This window comes from Perca fluviatilis, chromosome 13 (genome assembly GCF_010015445.1).
Source record: "Perca fluviatilis chromosome 13, GENO_Pfluv_1.0, whole genome shotgun sequence".
Lineage (NCBI taxonomy): Eukaryota > Metazoa > Chordata > Actinopteri > Perciformes > Percidae > Perca > Perca fluviatilis.
Window position 1 is genome coordinate 33,196,976 of NC_053124.1, and position 19,318 is coordinate 33,216,293.

Below are 19,318 nucleotides of genomic sequence, written 5' to 3' on the forward strand. Positions count from 1 at the left end.
CTCCGCCGAGACAAAATAGACATGCCATTTCAAAAAAATGTCATTTATTCATGTATCATCATTCAAATATCATGTTTTCAAAAGCATCACTTTCATCAATTATTTTGTGACATATTTAGACTGCAAGCAGGCACATCTGGACAAACTAGCAGGCTTATGTGCCGGAGCTGAGCCCCGGTCCAATTTAACCCCTCGATATAACGAGAGCTATATAAATGTATATACATTTATATAAATAGGCTACGTATAATGTCCTGGGCAGCAACTTAAAATAAGTGAAGTGTTGTGAACGCAGCGCGCTGGGACGAATGTCCGCAGTGCCCAATAGAAACGAGGCAGCCAGCCAGGCACGGAAGAAAACACTCCATGGCAACGCTGCTGTAACTTTCACTCATTGAGGAATGTTTCTCTGCTTGCATCAAGCCCGGCCGATGTCCCGCCCCCGAGAGCCATATACCCCACCGTGATTGGTGGGTTCGTTCACCTCCGCACACAACACTGTAAAGTACCATACATATCAAACTCGCTTGCCGCACTAATATTAAACTTTCATATTAAGGCGGGGGCCACAAACTATCGTCCCGCGGGCCGCGAGTTTGAGACCCCTGGCGTTACGGATTACATCGATTTACAAAACTGAATCTTAAAGGTCCCATGACATGGTGCTCTTTGGATGCTTTTATATAGACCTTAGTGGTCCCCTAATACTGTATCTGAAGTCTCTTTTATATAGACCTTAGTGGTCCCCTAATACTGTATCTGAAGTCTCTTTTATATAGGCCTTAGTAGTCCCCTAATACTGTATCTGAAGTCTCTTTTATATAGACCTTAGTGGTCCCCTAATACTGTATCTGAAGTCTCTTTTATATAGGCCTTAGTGGTCCCCTAATACTGTATCTGAAGTCTCTTTTATATAGACCTTAGTGGTCCCCTAATACTGTATCTAAAGTCTCTTTTATATAGACCTTAGTGGTCCCCTAATACTGTATCTGAAGTCTCTTTTATATAGACCTTAGTGGTCCCCTAATACTGTATCTGAAGTCTCTTTTATATAGACCTTAGTGGTCCCTTAATACTGTATCTGAAGTCTCTTTTATATAGACCTTAGTGGTCCCTTAATACTGTATCTAAAGTCTCTTTTATATAGACCTTAGTGGTCCATTAATACTGTATCTAAAGTCTCTTTTATATAGACCTTAGTGGTCCCCTAATACTGTATCTGAAATCTCTTTTATATAGACCTTAGTGGTCGCCTAATACTGTATCTGAAGTCTCTTTTATATAGACCTTAGTGGTCCCCTAATACTGTATCTGAAGTCTCTTTTATATAGACCTTAGTGGTCCCCTAATACTGTATCTGAAATCTCTTTTATATAGACCTTAGTGGTCCCCTAATACTGTATCTGAAGTCTCTTTTATATAGACCTTAGTGGTCCCCTAATACTGTATCTAAAGTCTCTTTTATATAGACCTTAGTGGTCCCCTAATACTGTATCTAAAGTCTCTTTTATATAGACCTTAGTGGTCCCCTAATACTGTATCTGAAGTCTCTTTTATATAGGCCTTAGTGGTCCCCTAATACTGTATCTGAAGTCTCTTTTATATAGACCTTAGTGGTCCCCTAATACTGTATCTGAAGTCTCTTTTATATAGACCTTAGTGGTCCCCTAATACTGTATCTGAAGTCTCTTTTATATAGGCCTTAGTGGTCCCCTAATACTGTATGGGTACGGGTGGGGGTGGAGGGTGGGGGTGTGGTCTTGACCAACTGCCACTTTGCTCGTTTGAAAGCCATGATGTCTCTCTCTCTCATGGGTGGGCCAAATTCTCTGGGGGGCAAAGCAGAGAAAGGGGAGGTAACCTTGCTCCTTATGACCTCATAAGGAGAAGATTCCTGATTGGTCCATCTGAGCTTTCATTTTCTCAAAGGCAGAGCAGGATACCCAGGGCTCGGTTTATACCTGTCACCATTTCTAGCCACTGGGGGACCATAGGCAGGCTGGGTGGGAACTCATATTAATGTTAAAAAACCTCATAAAGTGACATTTTCATGCCATGGGACCTTAAAGGTGTTTAAAAAATAATTTTAATAATTACACATAATATAAATATTTGAAGTGAAATTCTTCCCCGGAGGTGACATGGAAGAAAAAAAAAAAAACACGAATGGAGACAGAGACTAAACTCGAGATCTCTAGTTTGTGACATGGAGGGAAAAAACCCCAAAAAAAAATGACGGAAAAATATCTAGAAAAATCGAGATCTCAACCTTTGTTTGTCTCCAGTCATGTTTTTTTTTTTTTTTACTTCTTTTTTTCCGTTTTTTTTTTTTTTTTTTTTTTCTCCACGTCACAAACTCGAGATCTCGAGTTTAGTGTTTGTTTTTACTTCGTTTTTTTTCCTCCATGTCACCTCCGGGGCTTTGTAAAATTCAACTGTTTATTTGAAACTAACAACAATCAGGAGTTTCAGCTGTTTGATAAAAGAACAACATTTCATTTGTCTGACAGGTTCTGGGCAGCAGGACTAACTCAAAATAACGGTTACTATGCTGCATGCTGCAATCAACAAGGAAAATGGACACAAGGATATAATTATATGAATAAGAACTGGATGTGTGAGAAAAAGATCTGAACTCTTTGATGATAGAGAGGTGTGTAGTGTTGGGATCAGCTTTGTCAAATCAGACCAATATACATTTAACATTTACTCAGCCGTTTATTCTGTGTTGCTAAATAATCTGGATTACAGAGATATTGTTCCTCTGCCCTTCATAGTGCACAATCTGGTTAGAAGTCATGTGTACTTACTCTGTAGTCCTACAGGATTATTATCATTAAAGATGATAAAAACATGGATTAGCAGGTTGTCTGTACTTTGGTTTACGAAGTGGATTAATATGTTTGTGTTCAGTTAGATAAAAGTTGTTCCTGTGTCCTTTGATAAACCTGTAGTCAGCTGCTAATTTCCAGCTGCCAGTGAGAAGCTTCACCAGGAGAGTTAAACATGCATTGAGATTAATGTTACGCCTCTTGAGCCTGTGTGTCTGTCCAACTTCAACACAAGGGACATTGGAAGTTTTACTCTTGTATTTGTATCTTATTCTATTAAAGTTTTTAACTGCTCTTTAACATTTGATGTAAAGCATTTTGTATTGCCTTGTTGCTGAAATGTGATATAGAAATAAAGATGCCTTGCCCTACAACCTCCAGCCTGTCAGTCTGTCTCCAGGGCATAGAGAACACTGTTGTGTCTGTCTGTCTCATACGAAGTGTAGCGTTTACAGCACTACGGCTGCTTTTCAGCTCGTGATTATATTATATTGCAGTAAACGCTGTCTGTGTGGAGTTTTGAAAAGTGTAACCACACTTGCAACCTCATTTCTGTGACTCGCTGTGATTTGAAGCTGCAGAGGAGACGTAGTTTACTCCGTCTGCACCACAGCTCTGTGTGTGTCGGAGCTGAGCCTCTCTGTCAATCATGCAGAGAAGGCAGAGAAACTCACGCTTACGTACCTGCTCTAAAGTACCGAAAGTTGGCACTGATTGATTTAACATGAAATCAGTCTTCGATTTCACCTAAAAAGTACTGAGTTTGGTACCCAACCCTACTCTAAACCCAACAATAACTGTTGGCTTTACTGTGATAAGGATATTTTTCAAATCTTAGCTAAGGTCTTATTTGCACTTGTCATTTCAAGTGTCTTATATCCTGATGAACTTTAGATAAAAAAAGTTTCCTTAACCACCTTCTGTATCATACTTTATAGGAGTCTCTGTTAGCCACATCACTAATCTGATTACAGTGAGTCAGTTTTCCAGAGCTACATGTAAATCAGAGTCAGTACTACTCCAGTCCAGATGGTGGTGGTAATGCACCTGAAGCTGTAACTGACAAAAAAAAGAGCCACAAGAGAAATAAATTCTGCATTTTAGTTTCTGTTACAACAACTACGACTTTTTAGCTAACTAGTCATTAACACACATGACAGTCACCTTTTGTTTGTAGGATATCATACGAATTGTTGTTTAATAGTTTTTGTACAATATACATCAACTGCAAATGGTAATCCGCAATTTGGCACATTTACATCACAGCAAGACACTTGATGTTTGCTATCATCGTGTCATTTCTTTATTTATTTCTACTTCACCATGGAGGATTTCTTTCCTTCAGAATCGGTCAAAACATGAAATATGTATTAACCACCACAGAAATATTAGTGTTTGAATAGGTAAATAATTGTATGCTCTTTTGCTAAATTGTTAGGATTTTGTCAGTGAGCTGAATAAACCTCAAACTTCCTGGATCGGTCTGCAGTCAGTGACAAGAAATGATTGGAAAGAGTAATGGAAATGGGTGGACGACTCAATACTATCATATATGTGTGAACATTTTAATATTTTTTTGTTTTTAATTGCGATAATATAGGAATCATTGTATAATAGTATATATAATAGTATGGATGAAATGGACCACAAAAAACAAGAAAGTTCCAAAAATTATATATTAAGACGATAATAATGTTAGCATTTTCATTTGAAATGAGCATGTCCTTATAGATAATCTATAAACACATGGTTTTAAGTTGATATAAAAGCCACATGATGTGTGTAGCGTTTAGCTGTTGGGCTGAAAGTTTACTTTGTAATAACCACACTCTCTGCACACAATCGGATTCTGAAGAACTGAATGTTAAATGCTTTCTGCCACCAAAGCATTCTGACCTTGAATTTTGGCTCATATTTAAAAAGTCAAAAGCCAAAGAGGTTAAAGGAACTCATCTTGGCTCCTGACAGCTCAGGATAATGAACTTGCAGTCTACTGCTCGACCCCATAGGGGCACCAACATGCTCATATTAATCTTCCTGTGGGATGCCCTCTTCAAAACAGAGACCAAATGTGAAAAAACAACCAAAAAATGAACAAAACATATACTACATACTAGTTAAAAGACATAAGAAACTAAATATAAACCTCAACTGTCAGTCCTGGATTATTTTCATGAGTTTCCAACCACAATAACTGCATCGTCATAACAATAATCTCTTTTGTTTTGTGGCTTTTAACCATAACGACATAGTGCTTGTTCTACAGGTCCTGGTGGACAGGTGTTACTATGAACCCCGTGAAGGGGTCCACAGCATATATGGATCTGGACGGAAAATGGAACCATTCCGATAATGGATTGAAAAGATGGATTTGTGAGAAACATATTTATAAGGTCTGATATGTAACTGTTATGTAATGGGTTTGAATCTTGACAAGAACATTTTTCTTCTCTTATCCATTGGTACTTGTTGCCCTCCCTTAGAAAACTACATAATAAAGGCAAACATGAGACAATGAACTGTACTGTGTTACTCTAAAAATGAAACATGTACAAGTACAAAAAGGCCAAATTGTTCCATAATATAAGAAGAAACATACGAACTGACCAAGCGTCAACTTTGCCATTGCTAAAGTGCCTTAAACCGGCATTCTCTAAAATTTCCAGCAGGGGGCGACTCCACTGGCTCAAAAAAAAAAAAGTCTGTCTAAAAAAGAAGTCATTTTCTATAGAAGTCTGTGAGAAAATTTGTCTACTTCTCACTTGATTTGTGGGACTGTTATTTCATCTACCACTGATGTTCTGCAGTAACTACAACACCACGTGGGAAATAATGTAATAGTTCAACTGTAATAGGGATGCACCGAAATGAAAATTCTTGGCCGAAACCGAAAAAGAGGAAACCAAGACCGAAAACCGAAAACTGAAACACCGAAAGAAATTATGCCAATTATTAGTACCATTGCATTTATGGCTATGACTGTGTACTAACTTTACTAAAATCAAGACATTGCAATTGTATAAATTAATATTAAAGTTTAATAAAAAAAATATCTAGCAGAAATATGGCTACAATCTGATAGTCACATACAGTATATAGTAGCCTAAAAACAGAATAGCTTACCAAATTATTATTATTATTATTATTATTATTATTATTATTTGAGTCACTTTCTTGCAGGATTTCACTCAACATATCAGACAACGAGGGTGCATGCCCCTCATCTGGTGCAGAGAGACGAGTCTTTTTTTCTGCGCTCTGATCTCCTCCTGCGCTGGGCGCTGCTTCGTGCGCGCTCCGTCTCCACGCGGGTTCTCCGCATCCATCGCGGCCTGGATCATTTCTCGTGCGCCCTGCTTTATTTCCACATCCAAGTAATGCTCTTTATAACGCAGATAAAGTACAGTAGCGATGAAGTGCAGAGGATCCGAATAGATCTCACTGAAACATGTGCTGACAGACTCTAAGAGTACTTTTCATTGTTTTCACTGCGTGGTCCGTCTCAACCTTGTTGCCTAGGAGACGCTTTGCAGGTGGAACGGATCGGGTACTGACACACGTGCAGGTCGCGGTTTCTGTTTGCGTCATCACAACATTTCGGCCGAAAATTTTCGGTGGCCGAATATTCGGTGCATCCCTAAACTGTAATGACATGTTTGTGTAATAGCCTGAAAAAATAATGGACAAAACCTCCAGGCCTAAAAAAGTGAAGCCAAAGACGAAGTGACTTAAAGCTGCATTCTCTCTAATTTCCAGCCGGGGGCTGATCCACTGGCTCCAAAATGAAGTCTGTTTCTACAGAAGTCTATGAGAAAATGAGCCTATTTCTCACTTTATTTGTTACCACAGTAAACATTTTCATGATGAGTTTATGGTCTCAATCTCTAGTTTCAAGTCTTCTTCAATGCAGCATGATGTTCATTTTATAAACTATGGTCCCATTTATTTTAAAATAGACGATAAAGCAGGGGATGCTTTAGGACCTATCAGGACAGAGGCTTAGCAATGCTAACCATGCTAACACTGTGGACATTACAATAGACTTGAGCCTGTTTTTTGCTGTTAAACTTTGAACCTCTCACTATGTGTTTTTACTTCATCAGTTAAGGGGAACATTTTGGACCCCTAAAATGTCTTGTTCAGTGTTCTGCCAACCAAGCTAGCTAGCTAGCATTAGCATTAGCTGGTAACTTAAGGGACATTTTTCTGTACTATCGTACCATTCAGATGAATGTCGCCAGTACCCTGAGGTCAACGCTTACATGCCAGCATAACTCTACTGGATGACTCAGATCAGTCGGTTGAAGTCAGTGACTTTCCCTTTTTAGCGCTTAGCTTAGCATCATAACCATACACAACATTGGCTTAGATGTGTCATTCTCCCTAGATTTGCCGTTTTTTCCAAATGTTCTGGTTCCAGAATACCAACATGGCGACAGCCGCAATGCAAACTCCTGGCTTCAAAACGGCAGACCACAAACCAATTGGTCACATTTTAGTGTTTCTTTGCATCATTGGGAGATTTGGCCTGATGGTGGCAGTAATGAAAACATCAGGGGGTCACCACATTCATTTTTAGGGAATTGAGCCCTACAGTAGTGGAAGTCTATTATTGTTGAGTCATGGATTGACAGACAGATTGTCTAATACCTTGTTCCAGAGCAGGATATCCATTTTAATTCATCAATTGTCAAATATTAACTTCATTAATAATGACAACGTTTCAGTTTAGGCAACAGAAAGACGCATTTCCTGTTTTGGCCAAACTGTTGAACTGCTGTGTGGCTGGGTGTGGGGTGTCATATCATTCAACCAAGCTGTGAATAAATGCTATTTATACACTTTTCAGTTTAACACAAATGCATTTAAAGCTTGTAAATTTTTTCATAAAGTAAATCCTAAGATGAAGTTGAAGTTAAGAAAATACAGACTGAAGTTAGTATGTTTTTATTCAAATATATCAATATAATAAGTAATAAGGTTGTGTGTGTGTGTGTGTGTGTGTGTGTGTTGTGGTATGTGCTGTTACTTCCTTAATGTTCTTTACTTTCTGAGAAACACTGGCAGCAGCAGCAGCATCAGTGCAGTATGTTACTGTACGTCACTAAATTAATATATACCAAAGTTTTCCAGCAGCATAGTGACCGATCTCCACAGCGCGGTAAGCAGTAAGTGAAGTGAAGCTACGGTTTGATTGTCTCAAGATGTCCGAAGATATTTATGCCAAACCAGATATGTCAAAGAAGGTGAGATACAACAGAAATGTGCAGAAGGACAAAGAAGAGTGGGAGGAAAGGGAGGTGGAAATATACGACGCTATCGGAGATGATCAAACTGATAATCAGTCACACGAAGGAGGTAAGTGAGAAATTATTACAAATCAATATAATAAATACTCGTGCTGATCTGGCTATGTGTGGGTGTACGTTCAAATCATGTTGGACCAATGCGTAAACTACTTTTTCAGTTCAGTTTGTTACTCTGAGCTTTCAAATCCCAAGGAACTGCCGCCCATCTTTGTTTGTCTCCACATGTAAAGTACGAACCCTTGTGTTTTGCAACTTTTTCCTGTAGTTAGTTTTATTGTTTTATGTTAAAAGAAAGTACCAAAGCTCTCTGGGTAGAGGACTCATTTTCAGGTGTTGAGATTCTTTGAAAAGAAACACACACTGGATTTCATATATCGTTTTTTTGGGGGGGGAAAGTTGCCCAGTTCGTTTGGTTATGCTAACAGTTAACTGACAAGCGTCCTTTCTGAGAACGGCGGACGCATCAACTCCGGTAAATATAGCTTTACAACAACGTGCAAAAAGCAACCACATGACAGAAAAAAGGGAAGTACAGCGTGACTTGTGTTGAATATCATTAGCAATGCACAGCCAAATAAAGAGAGACCGTAGAGCGAGGAAGCAAATCCCTATAATGCAGCTTTTTGTTGTCAGTTGTGTAATTCAATGTTCCATTATAACTCAACATTTTAGATTAATTCATATTTGTTCTACTTTAATATAATACTTGGTTAACAAAAAGGAGGTCCAACTGTTTAAAGGTACTTTCACACCTATTGTTCGTTAGACTCAATGTGATTCGGGGGGTGAAGTTGCAGAATTGTTGCATTGGTTTGGTTTGCGTTCACACTGCATGTTGTTAAACATCGATCATTGTGAATGTCACACGGTAAAACGGTCACCTGCCGTGTCGCCGACACTTCTGGTCTCAGAAATAACAAAGCAACAGCAAAATTTATAACATCTTGGGTTTTCTGGTTTTGCTTTAGTGTTTCTAATCTTTTAATAGAAGACGAACAGTCAGCGAGTGAAGGAGGTCGGCCATGATAAGAGAGAGATGCTGTGTTGTCACACAGTCCGTAACTTGTGTACAAGGTTGAAAGTGCAGGCTAGTAAATGCAGTTTTTGGTTCACTTCCTGTATTTGGGTCAGATCGCTTCTCACGTAAATTGAACTGAACTCTAGTGCACTCGGAAGCGAACCCAGTGTGCTAGCCGAGCCGTTTGTTTGTTTGGTCGACACTACTGTTGGAACGGGTACTTTTGCCAGGTGGTGTCCATCTTAAGGTGACTTTTGTGATGTGGTCCTGCTCCATCCTCAACACATGTCCTAGCCACCTCAGGCGTCTGTTTGTAATGTCCTTGGTGATGCTCCGGCTTCCTGTTTTCTTGTACAGTTCATTGTTGGAGATCTTATTAGGCCAAAAGATCTGGCATATTCGTCGGAGGCATCCATTACTGAACACTTCCATTCTCCTCATGTCGGTTTTGACAACTCGCCAGCTCTCTGAACCGTACAGCAGAAAAGACTTTACTTTGCAGTTATATAGGAGCATCATTGTTTTAAGGCTGTATTGTTTTGATTTATAGATGGGACGGAGTTGGGAGAAGGCACCCTGAGCCTTTCCCAGCCTTGCTTTAATGTCTTAAGATGCCCTGCTGTGCTTACTGATGAGACTGACCAGATAGGTGAAATTTTCCACAAACTCAAGTGGTTCCTCATTAACAAGGATGGGTGCTGTGGGGATGGAGTTGACACACATCACATGTGTTTTGGAGGTGTTGATACTGAGCCCAACTTGTCTGGCAAAGTTGTTCAGCCTATCAGTTTTTGCCGCTTCAATACACTTAGATGTTAGATGTTTGATTACAGAGTTCTCTGTTGATTTGTGTTTGTCGCTGTGTGCTTGTAGTCAAAAATTAATGTAAACAAAGTTGCGTGCGGGTCCCCTCAAGGCCAGGCTAATGTTAGAAGTCCCTCTAGTGGACAGAACGTGTAACAACAACCACTGACAGTGGCACTGACAATGCATAAGCCTGAGTAGTGTAGTACATATTAATAACAGGCTGCAATTGAGCATTAAATATTCAAATATTATTTGAATATTAAAATAAAATATCAAATGGAATTTGATTGGTATTATATTGGAAGATTGACAGCTCTAGTCCACAGCAGACTTTGAAAGATCTTTTACACCGCCCTAAATGAACTGGATTATCCCACGAAACTCTCAGGTGTGAAAGCAACTTAAAATTTCTCTGACACACTCAACCACAGATCAAAGCCATAAAACTACTGGGTAAAAGGTTTTTCTAACGTGAATGATAGGAATTATGATAACAAAGACACATGTTTCCCTGTAATGAATCTTGCTCTCTGTGTGCTTTGCCACTTTAGGACCAGACACTGAGAGGCATCCTCCAGCCGTCCATAGGAAGACTTTCAGGGCTGCAGCACTCTGTCTGGCAGTGCTCTGCTTTCTGATGATGACTGGAATCATCCTCTTATCTGTATACTGTAAGATAAAAACACACCTCACAACTACCAAGCACCAAATACTGAACCAATACACATGTGTACTTAAATCAGCTTCAGGCTCTAAAGGAATGTTTCAGGGTTTTACTGACATACAATATGTATGCTGAAATAGTTATTGTTTGCTGTAATAATTCCTACAGTCAATATCACCTGTAAAGTTCCAATGGACGGAGGGATGGAAATAGGGGAACAAAATCCAGTCTTTATTCTGTTAATAGGAGAAGCTTTAGCCACACAGCATTTGACTACCAAGACGGGTCATTCTGCCATGACTCAGCAAGGAAACACTGTCCGTGGAAACCAAAAAAAAGGCATAATGTACAAAAATACAAGAACTTGTAAAAGAAACATTCATCTTGGGAAACTCAGACCAATGAAGCTGATTAAAAAAAGTAAAAATGTTAATGTCTGTAAAGGTAAAGCACTGATTGTTCTGTGATTGTTAGCAAGCAGAAAACATCATCTTCAAGCTTGAGTGCCCAATGTAGGCTATCATATCAAAAGGTAGAAGCCCCAGGTTGTCTGATTAAGGAACAATAAGGCTTCAGATTCCCACTCAGGGAGGCGTTTAGATAGAGTGAATATAATCTGCCTGTATGACAAAGTTCTTGGCACACTGTGCTTGAGACATGGTCGAACGTTGACTGTTGCCAGTTTGCAAACGTGACATTAAATCTCAAAATACTCTTCCTTGTGAGCCTTGTTTAACAGAAATTCCCACAACGGAAGCCTTTGGCTGAACTTAAGAATAATTTCTTTCATGCAACAAAGACTGTTTTTTATGTCCATAATGGTCTATAATATACAGTCACATGTTATGCTACTAAAGGTTAAAGGTACACTGTGTAGGAATTTCTCCCATCTAGCGGTGAAATTGTATTTTGCAGTCAAACGAGTAGTGCTCTCTAGCGCCTCGCTTTTTCAAATGAGTTTTGCAACTACGGTAGCCATTATGTACCAAGAAGCTATGACGACAAGTCTTCCAATTTTGGCTTTTTTGGCGACGAGGATTCCTTCTCCTGTGGCTCGGCATAAGTACGATCCTCCATTATGAACTAAAGAGCAATGCAGGCTTTCAAATTTGCCTGGGCGGTGACAAGCGCCTCTCACTGACCTCTTCCATTTCAGCTGGTTTCAGTCATGTGACGCTGGATCTGAACGAGAATGCGTTTTAGATTAGCTAGACAGGGAGGCTAGTGCTCTATGTCCCTCTCAGCGATTAGAGTTTTTCAAAATGCCGAACGACATGGAAGCCTCCTTGGACTTGCCCGTCCAAAGTAAATACAGATAAGAAATTCTTCGCTTACGAGGGTAACTCAGATCATTGGCAGACAGTGACGGACTGGGAACAAAAAACAGCCCTGGCATTTTCACCCACCAGTGGCCCACCGGTGGGGAGGGAGAGGGGGGGTGGGTCGCAAATAGAACTTTTGACGCACGGAAAGAACACGCACTTTTGATAGCCCCAGTGATGGTGAACGTAAACTCCCATACTATAAACAACTGCACCAAAACAGACATATAAAAAAAATAAGAATAAATCATCAGAGCCAGCCGCTCCATAATAATATAATATTCTGAAGTAGCCAAACTTACTGTACCTACACTCCCTCCTGCAGCTTTGGTCTCCATCTTTGTTGCTTCTGGTAATCCACATTCAGACCCACAACAGGCTTGTTGTTCTGTGTTGGTTAGTTCCATACATTCGTGATCCATGTCTACCTCTTCATCCTCCTCTTGCTCGTTTTGTTTTTCCTCTTCCTCATATTCCTCACTGTCCGGTGGTGTGCTGGCTATGTGTCGCTAACATGCTAGCAGTATTAGCGCTAATGCTAGCTGAAGCTGCACTTGATTTTAAAAACAAATCAGTCAGTTTGCAGCATTTTTCAACGTCAGCCAACAGTGCTCTCTTATATTTCTCTCTTTTTCTCTGCGCCCCTCCCCTTGTGTCGCTTGATGCCTCGATTCATTTTTGTGTCAACAGTATAGCTTCCAACTTCCAAATTTCAACTTCCAACAACCACGCTGACACAGACCATAGACAGTAGAAAAGACGCAAACGGTCTACTTGATTCTGTCTTGAAATTCCCAGAAGGCATTGCTTCATTTTAACTTTTGCAAACAAATATTCAAATAAAAGAAATGCAGGTAGATCGGTTTTATTTCAAACCATGCACCTTTACGTTTTTGAACATCTGGTCTGAATAAGTAATTTTGCTACAAAACAATACAGACTAATGTAAAATTTTGTGACTGTAGAGGGTAACCATGACTGTGATCGAGAGACTCATATGTGGTATAAATACTGATCAGATAAAGTGTTCACTCATTGTGAAGGATTTGGATAAATTTGGCTATTGTTTGGCGAAAGAGCTTTATTATTGACGATTGAAATGGGGCCGAGAGAAATGATATGGGCCGCTGTTTACACTTAAGTGGCCGCATGGCTGTGACAATCATGCGGCTCTCTGATTGGCCGGCCGGCCCAAACGGCCCATGAGGGCCCGCGGCCCCTCTGGCATCTGCCCAAATGCCAGATTACCAGTCCGTCACTGTTGGCAGAGGTAATTACACCAATTAGGACATATTTATGAATGAAGACATTGATTTTAGCTAATAAAATACTTCAAACACTACACAGTGTACCTTTAACTCTCAAAATGCTGATTCTTTCAGAGAACATAGGGCACATTTAGGGAAAATTACTTTTGATCTGCCTTTTTATATCTTGTTCATACTTGATACTTATGTCAACAAGTCAGGTATCCATTAGTTAATAGTTATGACATCTCAACATACACGGCAGGTTAAAGGACAGAGACACCAATAACTAAATTCCAGTTTGAAATAATTTCATTAAGCACAGGAAGTACCTTCATTCTGTCTTTAGTTTAAAGCAAAATGACACGGTGCTGTGGGTCTGTTTCTTACTTTGTTATGGTTTTTCGCCACATATTTTAGTCACTTTGGAAAAAAAACAGATGAAGAACGAATACGACCAACTGAGCACCAACTTCCGCCAGGTCAAGGTGAAGGTTTCAGGTAAGAAAGGTTTCAAATTATCATAACACACAGGATCCAACTTCACAGTCGATTAAGCATAAATAATCTCATATTGTCTTACTTGTTTCAATTGCTGTTTTTCTCCAGAGATTTCGGTCAACTACAGTCAGTTACAGAGCAGCTACCAAACACTGAGTGTAAATCACAGTCAGTTACAGGATGAAGTAAAGAAGCTGAAGAACAGAACTGAAGGTGAGAAAAGATTAAAAACAGAAAACTCCTGTATTTTACCAATTAGCATTATATGGCTTGACTGTGTCTTTACTTTTGATTGTAGCTGTTTAATGCTGTTTAACTTTTTGGCTGATGATGTAAATATTTCAGAGACACTCACTTGAGGTATAAAACCTCAGAGAAACTATTTAGAAATTATTTCCAGAATAAACATGAAAGGGAAACGTGGAAGAGGCAAGAAAGATCTTTAACTTTATATATATATATATATATATATATATATATATATATATATATATATATATATATATATATATATATATATATATAGTACAGGACACACCTTCTCATACAATGTGTTTCTTTATTTTCATGACTATTTACATTGTAGATTCTCACTGAAGGCATCAAAACTATGAATGAACACATAGGGAATTATGTACTTAACAAAAAAGTGTGAAATAACTGAAAACATGTCTTATATTTTAGATTCCTCAAAGTAGTCACCCTTTGTTTTTTTTGATAACTCTGCAAACCTTGGTGTTCTCTCAATGAGCTTCATGAGGTAGTCACCTGGAATGGTTTTACCTTCACAAGTGTGTTTTGTCAGGGTTAATTAGTGGAATTTTTTAACTTATTAATAAAAAAGCAAAGGGTGGCTACTTTGAAGAATCTAAAATATAAGACATGTTTTCAGTTATTTCACACTTTTTTGTTAAGTACATAATTCCATATGTGTTCATTCATAGTTTTGATGCCTTCAGTGAGAATCTACAATGTAAATAGTCATGAAAAGGGAAACACATTGAATGTGAAGGTGTGTCCAAACTTTTGGCCTGTACTGTATATATATATATATATATATATATATATATATATACATACACACACACACACACAAACTTCCCCCGTCTGAGTATCTCCGCCTACAAACAACTATCTATTGCAAACTTGCGGCATATTTTTTTCATAATCCAAGAAGACAACCTGTTCTCACAGAAGTCCGTGAAATGAACGCAGCCCCTTAAGTTAAGGAAAAGGTCGTGGGTGGGCTTACGGTTCCGTGACACGCGGAAAGAAGGGGATGGAAAAGAAGAAAGCGACTTTAGGAAAGTTGACATGCGGGACACAAACCGCGGTCTCCTGGGTGAAAGTCCTATGTTTGACCCATCCACCACCACAACCAACCTCTTTACGCGGAATTCCGGCCTTACATACTACTCGCTACCGTAGTCGCTCTTAATGCTATGTCTTCTTCTCATTCACTTTACATTGGCATTGTTTTCCATGGTGACCGCACAGAGTTTTCACACATTCCATGCCACCACCACGTAATGCAAGGTTAACAATTCGTGATCATTTCATGGAATTCTGTGCAACCAGGCTGAATAAGAGCAGGCTGGACTTTAACAGGAGGGGTCTTAAAGAGACAGGCGCTAAAACAGAGGATGTTTTGGTTCTTGTCCTCACTTGATACTTCAGTTAAGAAGTCATTGCTCTTTTATAGTTTAAATTTGTATAGAATACTTATTTGTTTTATTTTTTACCTTTCACTATGTAACCTTTTTTTTTATTTCTGTCCTTGTCCCGCTGCAACACCAGATTTCTCCTCTGGGGATTAATAAAGGTTCACCTTATCTTATATTTCAGTCATTTTGCTGCAGACCAGATACGACCAACTGAGCAACAACTACAGCCAGCTCCAGGGGAAAGTTTCAGGTAAGAAAGGTTTCAAATCAACATACTACAGGATCCAACTTCACACTGTCTATTAAGCATAAATAATCTCATATTGTCTTAATTTCATCTATTGCTGTTTTTCTCCAGAGATTTCAGTCAACAAAAGTCAGTTAGAGAGCAGCTACCAAACACTGAGTAAAAACAACAGTCAGCTACAGGATGAAGTAAAGCAGCTGAAGGACAAAATTAAAGGTGAGATAAGCAACAAAAACAAAGCAAAAATTAAAAATAGAAAACTCCTGTATTTTACCAATAAACATGATATGGCTTGACTGTGTCTTTACTTTTGAGTGTAACTGTTTAATGCTGTTGAACTTTTCGCTGATGATGTAAATATTTCAGACAGTCACTTGAGATATAAAACCTGAGAGAAACTATTTACAAATTATTTACAGAATAAACATGAAAGGGAAACGTTGCAGAGGCAACAAAGATCTTTAACTAAACTATTAATCATAACTATTAACAAGTCTAATTTGACATTTGTTCGACATTAAGAGAAGCGGTGTCCTGACGGATGGACGAGATTTGGAAGCAGTTGTTACTTTAAATCAGAAGAGAAGAAGACTTGGAAGAACAGCAGAGATGACTGTCAGCAGAGAGGAGCAGATCTGGTCGTTATAAACGATGAAGAGGAACAAGTGAGTGTGTTTGTTTCTGAGTGAGTGATCTCAGAGAAAAAGACATTCACTGGAAATGTTGAAATATGAACAGAATTTAAAATGTATGGAAAAACCCTAGAAATGTTGATTTTCCTCTTTAAAATGCATTCTGATAAAATTAATATTAACTGTCTTGAGCAGTAACCGTGTAGTTCCTCATGCATTCTCTGTTTCTCTACTGAGTATAAATGTCTTTCTTCACTTTCCTCCATTACTAATGTGTGTTTACTGTCATGCTGTTGGGTCCAGTCCTCAGTGTGTGGTGGACCGAGGGATCCCTCTTGTGTTTGTTGTGGCTGATGAAGACACAAGATGACTTTACTACAACAGAAATGCTGAACTGTGAACAGAGAAATGACTGTTGTCTCTTATCAACTACTAGAAGTTTGTTTTGGGGGGGGGGTAGGGTGGGGTGTCTTTCCATTGGTTTCACGGAATCTAAAAAAATATAAATTATGGAAATGGGAATGGGAATGGGTGGACGGATCACCGCTGACAAAAAGGTGAGACATTTTAAAGTTTTTTTGTTTCCATCACAATTCCATCAAAGTCACTGTATGTCACTAAAATAAGTATGTCTTAAATAGAAGGATGCTGAGTTGAAGCTGATTTGGCAGTTGGTGTTTGTAAACAGCATTCAACGTTGGCTCCTCCTCCCTGGCTCAGAGAGAGAGAGAGAGAGAGAGAGAGAGAGAGAGAGAGAGAGAGAGGGAGAAGAGAGGGAGTGCGAGAGAGAGAGAGAGAGAGAAACCTTCCACACACAGTAAAATAATAAAAGAGAAAACCCAGACAGGGGACAGGGTCTATGCAGATACAGACACCACCACACAATAAGTGTTGATTGAGAGGGATTACTTTTATATTAGTCTATAAATAGTTTATTAGGGAAATGTTGCAAAGCTAAATATGATCATCAGTCCCATGGATGACGTATTAACATTAAGCTGGATAGACGCGACGTAGAGTCAGCTTTGACACCCATTTGTGTCAGAGGCCAACTAAGGAGCTGCAACTAAAAGTCTCCCAGTAACCATTATAAATGTATACTGAAGTCCTAACTCATAAAGATTTAATATTAGTCAAACTTCCAGAGACCTGAAAAGCTTCTGTAGTCTAATGTGTGTGACTTAATCAAAATGTAAAGTCTAAAAAAGACAGTAGGGGCAGAACACAATGAAAGGGCGCCATCTTGGTGTTAGATAACAGAAAACCCATAACGCCTCGTTTATTTGGGATGATGCCAGTTAGTGCAAATCCCTTAAATCTCTGAAAAAAAAAGAGATATAGGAGCACTGAACAAGGTTTCCTTCTTTCATTGGCTGTCGCTTAAAATCAATAACTGAGGAGTTTCAGCCCTGTTTAATAAAAGTTTATTTGTCTGACAGGTTCTGGGGATCAGGATTGCCGTACTATAGCAGTTACCAGTACCCTGCAACATGCTGCAATCAACAAGGAAAATGGACACAGAATTATTATTCTGATAATAAGAACTGGATCTGTGAGAAAAATATTCTCTGAATTCTTTGATGATAGAGAGGTGTGTAGTGTTGGGATCAGATTTGTCAAATCAGACCAAAATACATTTTACATTTACTCAGCTGTTTATTCTGTGTTGCTAAATAACCTGGATTACAGAGATAGTGTTCCTCTGCCCTTCATATTGAACATTCTGGTTAGAAGTCATGTATATTTAGTCTGTAGTTCTACAGGATTATTATAATCTCTGCCCAATTTCCAATCTCCCCTTCCTTTCAAAAATCCTTGAAAAAACAGTTGCCTCTCGGATTCATGACCACCTCTCCCATAGTAGTCTCAGTTTCAATCAGGTTTCCGTCCCCTTCATAGCACCGAAACAGCTCTTGTTAAAATAACCAATGACCTCCTCACAGCTGCGGACTCTGGATTCCTAACAATCCTCATCCTCCTGGACCCGAGTGCGGCTTTTGACACAATTTCGCACACCATCCTCATCGACTGACTAGCCTCCCTTGGATTATCTGATGCACCCCTGCACTGGTTTAAATCATATCTTTCTGGCCGTACTCAGTATGTCCAACTCAAAACTTTCAGATCCCACTCCTCCCCCGTTTCTTCTGGTGTTCCCCAAGGTTCTGTCCTTGGACCCCTTCTGTTCATTATCTACCTTCTCCCTCTTGGCCATATTTTCCGTAAACATAACATTTAGTTCCATTGTTATGCAGATGACACCCAGCTCTACCCTCCCACCTCTCTATCCAACTGTCTTCAGGAAATCAGATCCTGGTTCTCCCAAAACTTTCTCAAGCTCAACAGTGACAAAACTGAACTCCTCCTTATTGGCACCAAATCCATCCTCTCAAAAATAAATGACTTCTCTATCTCCATCGACAATTCATCTGTGTCCCCCTCCTCCCTGAGTTAAGAGTCTGGGTGTCATCCTAGATAGCACTCTGTCATTCCAGTCCCACATCAATAACATCACTCGGTCAGCATATTTCCATTTACCTAACATCTCTCGCCTGCGCCCATCTCTCTCCCCCAACAGTGCTGAAATTCTGGTTCACACCCTGGTCACCTCCCAACTAGACTATTGCAATTCTCTTCTCTATGGTTTACCTGACAAATCCATCCATAAACTACAACTAGACCAAAAATCATTACCAGAACCCCCTCCATCAGTCACATAACACCTGTCCTGTAGCAACTTCATTGGCTCCCCTTGAAATACCGCATCATTTACAAGATCCTCCTCCTTACATTTAAAGCTATCAACAATCTTGCCCCTCAGTATCTCACGAGCTCCTCCATATCAAGACACCCACTCGTTCTCTTAGGTCATCTTCCTCCATCCAGCTCATCCTCCCACCTGCTCGTCTGGTTACCATGGGGTCTAGAGCCTTCAGTCATTCAGCCCCCCACCTCTGGAACTCTCTGCCCCACTATATTCAACACTCCACGTCCATAACCACTTTCAAATCTCACCTAAAATCTCATCTTTTCAGACAGGCTTACTCTCTTTAATTCTTTTTTTTTATATAAATGA

General features: G+C 39.4%; 2 protein-coding genes and 1 pseudogene across 2 annotated transcripts in view; 2 read left to right on the plus strand and 1 right to left on the minus strand.

Moving 5' to 3' along the window:
- The window catches only part of LOC120572048 (CD209 antigen-like protein C), a 37,805-nt gene extending 34,600 nt beyond the window's left edge, over positions 1–3,205 (plus strand). The window contains exon 6 of the mRNA XM_039821251.1: positions 2,511–3,205. Coding sequence (XP_039677185.1) covers positions 2,511–2,634 — 124 coding nt within the window. The 3' untranslated portion in view covers positions 2,635–3,205. The remainder of the gene's footprint in view (positions 1–2,510) is intronic.
- LOC120570939 (collagen alpha-1(XIV) chain-like) overlaps positions 1–19,318 on the minus strand; it is a 333,908-nt gene that overhangs the window by 71,469 nt on the left and 243,121 nt on the right. The window lies entirely within an intron of this gene.
- Positions 13,631–17,814, plus strand: LOC120572049 (annotated as a pseudogene).